Below are 6,000 nucleotides of genomic sequence, written 5' to 3' on the forward strand. Positions count from 1 at the left end.
TTTTCATTTAGACATAAAACAAAATCCCACGACATTTCTTCCATCCATGTATCATAAACAAGTTAATTACTGTGTAACAAATCGCTCCTGCCGGAATCTGGATGTTGGAGGGCTGCTGGTACACTGACTCAGGCGACTCAGGCGAAGAAGCCACAAAGCAGTCGTTAATAGCTCAAGGCGCACTTAGTCAAACGGTGGCTTGGTGAAGCTGCGCTTGTCAAATTAAGGTGAAGCTCTCTCCGTTGGAATAACTCGATTACAAGTAGTCATTATCTATTTAAATTGATTCCTTCCGGAATAACAGAAACATTGAGCTTCTTATTTATTTTTGACACATGACGTAGACTCAGTATGGACTGGCGGCTGCAAAGTTTTCTACACAAAAAGAGGTTTTTACCTGCCCTGGCTCGAGTGTAAGGCAGCCTCAGCGTTCACCTCTAAATGCATAAAAATTATTTCTAAGATATGAAAATGCCTCTTTGTTCCTGAAATTCCACACGTTAAGAAGAGCCAGAAAAAACAGATCAACGGTTCCTTAAAATGTTTAACACAGAATTATCACATGGCCAGCAATTCCACTCCTAGGGAGACACCCAAAGGACTTGAAAGCGGGGACTCAGGTACGTGCACAGCAACGTTCACTGCAGCATTATTCACAAGCGCCAAAAGGTGGAGACAACCTGGTGTCCATCGGGCAGATGGATGGAGACGCAAAACGCAGTGCTCCCAGGCAATGGAATACAATGCAGCCACAAGAAAAGGAAAAATGAAGTTCTAATACAGACTAAAACCACGAAAATAGGATGCTAAGTGAAAGAATTCAGGCACAAAAGGACAAATATTGGATGACACCACTTAGATGAAGTGTCTAGGCTGGCAAATGCATAGAGACCCAGGTTTATTATGGTCACCAGGGGCACAGAGTTTGACTCGGGCGATGAGAACATTTTGGAAATAGTGGTGGTGGGTTGCACAGCAATGCAATTAATGCCACTAAACTGTAGACGGTAAAATGGTTACAGTGGCAAACATTGTCATGTATGTATAGTTTACCACAATTAGGAAGAGGAAGCAGGGAGGCGGGGCGGGGGGCGTGGGGAGAGGAGCCAGCGGAAGAGGACAGCAGTAGGGGGCACAGCCAGGCACTGGAGAAGCAACACGAGCACAGTCCACCCAGCGGCTGACAGGACTCAGCGTTCCCTGGGGCTTGGAGACACACAGAAATTCTCCCCCAAGTCAGGGCAGGCTGATCCTTATCTCAGGTACAAATATGTGCTCAAAGAATGAGCACACCTCTCCAACTGAGCCAGCCTGAGTTCACCTCTGTCCCCCACGGGCCAGGCCAGCATCGGGCCAGCGATTGAGGTGTCTCTGGAAGCTCCCCACATGGGGCCCAGAGCAGCGTGAAGATTAACCCTGACCTACGAGACAGCAGGGCAGCCCATCCAGCGCACCACCCAGAAAAGAGGCGCTGCTTGGTGACCTCACGTGATATCATAAAAAGCAGGTAGGTTTCCATTCTATTCTGTAGCAGGCAATATAGGTTATTACTAAAGTAGAGGGCTTTTTTTCCTTAAATCCCAGAGTGAAATGGATGTCCCCAGATATGACAAGTTTAACATCCCTGCAACAGATGCAGAGGCCAACCTCAGAAGGACAGCGGATAGTTCAAGATAGGCCCACAGCCATCCTGCACTGGAGACTTCCCACCCCCAGATGCCTCTGAGACATGCAGGTATCCCAGCAGCCCAAGGACTGTGGTTGGCCCCTATCCCCTCACCCCGAAAAAGACCTAACGGTGCAGGTCCTGGAGTACCTTTTGAGAACGTCACCATCTGTGCCAGCTCATACGGTATTCACAGGTGTATTCATTCTGCTTCCAGGCCAACTGCCTAGATTTGTGTGTGTGTGTGTGTGTGTGTGTGTGTGTGTGTGTGATGAATGAGAGAGTCAATACCAGCCCACAGCTGCTTCAGCAGTCAACACAGATAACTAAGTAAGGGGGGCTGGAGTCAGTGTAGAATAGGAAGTATGACTCGCGTAGCCGGAAACAAACGAGTCAACACACTGTGTCTCAAAGGGTGAGGCTGCAAAAAGGGATGTCACTCCGGGAATGTATGAGCATACACACACCTGTACACGTTTACACACATGCGTGCACACACCTGTATGTGTGCACACACACGTGTGTACATGTGCATACAGTGCATGCACACGTGTGCATTCATGCATATGCACGTGTGCACACATCTGTAGGCATGCATACATGTGCACCACAGGGCATACATGTACGCACACATTCAGGCACATGTGCATGTATGCACACACGTATGTGTGCATGTACATGTATACACACACGTATGCATGCACACTCACAGGCACACACCCCGAAAGGCTGTCAGTTCTGGAGGGAAAACCCTACCCCCATCCCTCACGAAGTGCTGAGAGTGGAGAACAGACCTTGGGAAAAGTCAGCAGCCCGCAGATTATGCAGCCAAGAATGCTGGAATTTAGCTTTGATACTTTATTTAAAGTCCGCTCCCTCCACGGCTTTGAAATTCCTGCAAAGGCTGCCACTTCTGGGGAACCAGTGCAGAGAAGGTGTTAGCGGTCGACTTTGAAACCTCAGCAAAGGAAAAACTGACGTATTTCTCCTCCCATGCACATATAAAGTTTAATGAGTTTGTCTTGAAAGGGAAACAGATCAATACCCAGGGTGATCTGTTGTCAATAGCGTTCTGAAACCGTCTCCCAGGCCCCCATCTCGGATGTGGGTATAATCCTGCAATTACCATCAAGCTAATCGGTGGCTCCCTTCCGCACGTGTGTTTTCCTGTTGTCAGCGGGGCAGGAATGAAACCGAATGCCATGTTTGTGAACAGAACGTCTGTGGGCTTATTTACTGCATTTCCAACAACATCGTCTGCCTTAGCGCGCATCTCAAAGCAGGAATAATTGAGGGATCCAGAATTTCATACATAAAAATACTTGGTAAGCCAGTCTCTCTCCACGTTATTTGGGTGACGTTACATTTGAATTCCAATTTGTTGCCCAGGAAATGATTCACCTCACGCAAAACTGACAGGATTCTGAATCATTCACCTGTGAAGCAAAACGCCTTCTAGGTCGGCCAACGTGCACCTCCTGTCCTCACAGACCCCTTCGGTAGAGCCCAGCTAAGCCTTGGCTCTGGAGTCTGAACATTCTTCCCAATCCGGAGCAGGCTGTGAATTCACTCCACCACCCCCTCCCCCACACACAGCCCCCCTACCTTTGAGTAGCTTCTCTCCTTCCAGAACATTCTGGGAGATCAACGCTGTGTAGTCTTCTTCTGAGAACCCAGCCTTGCAGGTCTCTCTGGCAGTAAGATCCCCATTGTGGGCCTGAGAACAGAAAGAAGGGGGTAAACAGAATTAAGTTCACAGAAACTGAGCCAGCTGTCACTTACTGACGGTCTGCTGTGTGCAAGGCCTCACCATGCGGGAACACAGCCACAGCGCCCACCCCGACAACTGCCTCTCTCTTTCTGGGGCTCAGGGACGTGAAGTGGCATTCCCAGACTGGAATCACCTTCCCGTGGGGCCGATGGAGGGACATGCTGTGGACAGTGAAGGGCAGGCTGACAGTCGGGCAGGAGCCTGCCAGCCTTATTGGCATCAGGCAGCAGGGGAGGACAGAAGAGTGTCCAAAAGGCAGCAGGCAGGGTAGCCCCGCTTCCACCACTGAAGCCAGTGAAGGACTCTGGGCTCCCTTGGCCAGAGCCAGAGTGGGGGAAGGGCGCTGTGTAGCCTGGTCTGTTGGCAGCTCCAGTTCACCCTTTGGGCCCTGATGCCCTTGGGTGAGGTGGATTGGGGGGGGGATTCTTAAGTCTCTTCTCTGCAGCTCAGGGGAGGGGGGAGGGGGAGGAGTGCGACAAAGGCGACTCTCCAAAGACTCAGCTTAGGGCTGGGCAGAGACCAGCTCCGGGGGCTGCAGGGCAGCAGGGGTTAAGGAGGACCGCTCCGCTCCATACTCCACTCCCCCCCATTCCTTGAACACTTGTCCACCCTGGAGCCCCCATCTCCAGCCCAATCAGGCCAGCGCTCACTAGCTGGCGAAGAGGGTGCGCAGCCTCCTCTTGCCCTCGGAGCTCTCTAGCTTTCCTGCCCAGCCAGGAAGTCCAGCGCCGATGGCATAGGGAGGGCAGGGGCGGAGAGGCCGAGACGTGGGCTGACGGCCCCCTCTCTGCCTGCGGGAAGTGGGCGCAAAGGCGAGGGGGTGTGGGTGGAGGGAGAAGCAGCATCTGTACCAGGGAAGCCAGCCCACGGGAGCCGAGCGAGTGCACCTGCCCGCCGCCGCCTGCTCCAGCCCAGCGCGCTGCCCGCCTGGCTTGGGCTCTGGAGACCGTGGATTTGGCCCCGGATACCAGCCGAGGCGCAGGCGCCCTCCACCCAAAGCCCCAAGAGGAGGGAGCGCGGGGCCCGGAGTCAGGCTGAGAGACAAGCTCCCGACCGTGGCTTAGGTCCGGGAACGAAGCTCCAAACAGCCCCAAAGCCCGGGGGGAGGCTCCACTCAGCACGAAAGTTTCGGCCGCTCCGGGGTGTGCGCTCTGGGCACCTGGCGCCCCGCGGCCTCGCAGCGGCAGGCGCGGACACTTTTTATTTACGAGGTTTCCACCTCGCGCCCGGGAGGAGGCAGCGAGGCCAATCGACCACGAGAGGGGGTGCCTGCAACTCCTGACGTCCCTCCGCCTCCGCCCAACGGCGCTCAGGAGCCGCCTGCACTGTGCCTTCGCGGGCCCTACACCACGCGAGGCACAGAGACGCGCTCCGACGCAGCTCAGGGGCTCCGCAGGCAGAGGGCGGGCACTGGCCCGAGCTCTTGGGCGCAACCCGGCCCGCGCCCGCACTGTGCCGACTCCCCCGGCAGCTCTCCGAGCCCAGGGTCCCCCACGCACTCTGACTCCGGCCCACGCCGCGGGGTTCTCGGCGCCAGGGTGCCCCACGATCCGCATCCGCTGCCCACCCGCAGCGACGGCCCCTGTTGGCACTAGGGGAGTGAAGCGGCGCAGCGCCGCGGACCCCAGCCCCGGGCAGCAGCCGCCGGACCGGCCCCCCCCTCCAACGCCCGACCCCCCAGCCGCTCCTGCCTGGCTCTCCGCGCCCTCATCCCTAGCCCGGGCCGGACTCGCCAACTCCAGAGGCGCGCAGCTCCCGGGCGATGGAGGGCGCGCCGACTCCGCCAGCCAGCAGCTTACCCCCGCGCGGCGAGCCGAGCCCTGGGCAACGGCCGCGGGCATGGGGCGGCTGCGAGATGCGCGGCGGGTCGCGCTGCGGGCAGAGAGCGCGGGTCTCTACCCACCCTCTCTCTACGCTCCGCACCGCCACTCCTCGCTGCCCGGTGGCTCCGGGCTCCTGCCGACCGCAGACGGCTTCGGCGAGCGCGGGCGCCGGGCTGGAAGCCGCGGAGCGCGCGGCGGGGGCGCCCGGTGCGGTCACGGGAAGCCCGAACAGCCCCGCCGGCTCCGCGCCGGCCCCGAGCTGCCCAGGCTTCCGAGCGGCCGCGCGGGAGGCGGCAACTTACCCGGAGCGAGCCGGAGAGCGAGAGCAGCAGGAGGAGCACGCCGGCACCCACGGTCATCTTCCCTGCCGCGCCGCGCCCAGGCGCCCGCGCGGTGCCCGGCGCCCGGACCCCGCTCCCCGCCGCCGCTCGCATCGCCGCCGCCGCTGCTCCGATCGCCGCCGCCACTCAACGGCGCCGGCCCCGCGCCCCCGGCCTGGATGCGCCCTGCGCTCGCCGGCGCCTCCGGGAGCCAGGCCAACTCGGCCGGCGGCGCGCTCCCCCCGGCGGTGCGTCCGCCGGCCTCGCAGCCGCCCGCGCCTCTGTTCCGCGCTCCGACTGCAGGTGGAAGCGGCGGCCCGGAGGCCCCGCCCCGCGCCCGGCCCCGCGCTCTTGGCTCGGCCTGCGCAGGCCTTAAAGGGGCCGCGTGCGCTGGCCCGCGGCGGCGCCCGCGCCCGCGTC

General features: G+C 58.7%; 1 protein-coding gene across 1 annotated transcript in view; it reads right to left on the reverse strand.

Annotated features, from left to right (window-relative positions):
• The window catches only part of LOC126067531 (cadherin-4), a 709,326-nt gene extending 703,645 nt beyond the window's left edge, over nucleotides 1-5,681 (reverse strand). Inside the window, exons 1-2 of the mRNA XM_049869539.1 lie at nucleotides 5,563-5,681; nucleotides 3,272-3,383 (exon numbers count right to left, since the gene is read on the reverse strand). Coding sequence (XP_049725496.1) covers nucleotides 3,272-3,383; nucleotides 5,563-5,619 — 169 coding nt within the window. The 5' untranslated portion in view covers nucleotides 5,620-5,681. The remainder of the gene's footprint in view (nucleotides 1-3,271; nucleotides 3,384-5,562) is intronic.
• Between the last annotated feature and the right edge of the window lie 319 nt (nucleotides 5,682-6,000).

This window comes from Elephas maximus, chromosome 25 (genome assembly GCF_024166365.1).
Source record: "Elephas maximus indicus isolate mEleMax1 chromosome 25, mEleMax1 primary haplotype, whole genome shotgun sequence".
In the NCBI taxonomy this organism is placed as follows: Eukaryota; Metazoa; Chordata; class Mammalia; order Proboscidea; family Elephantidae; genus Elephas; species Elephas maximus.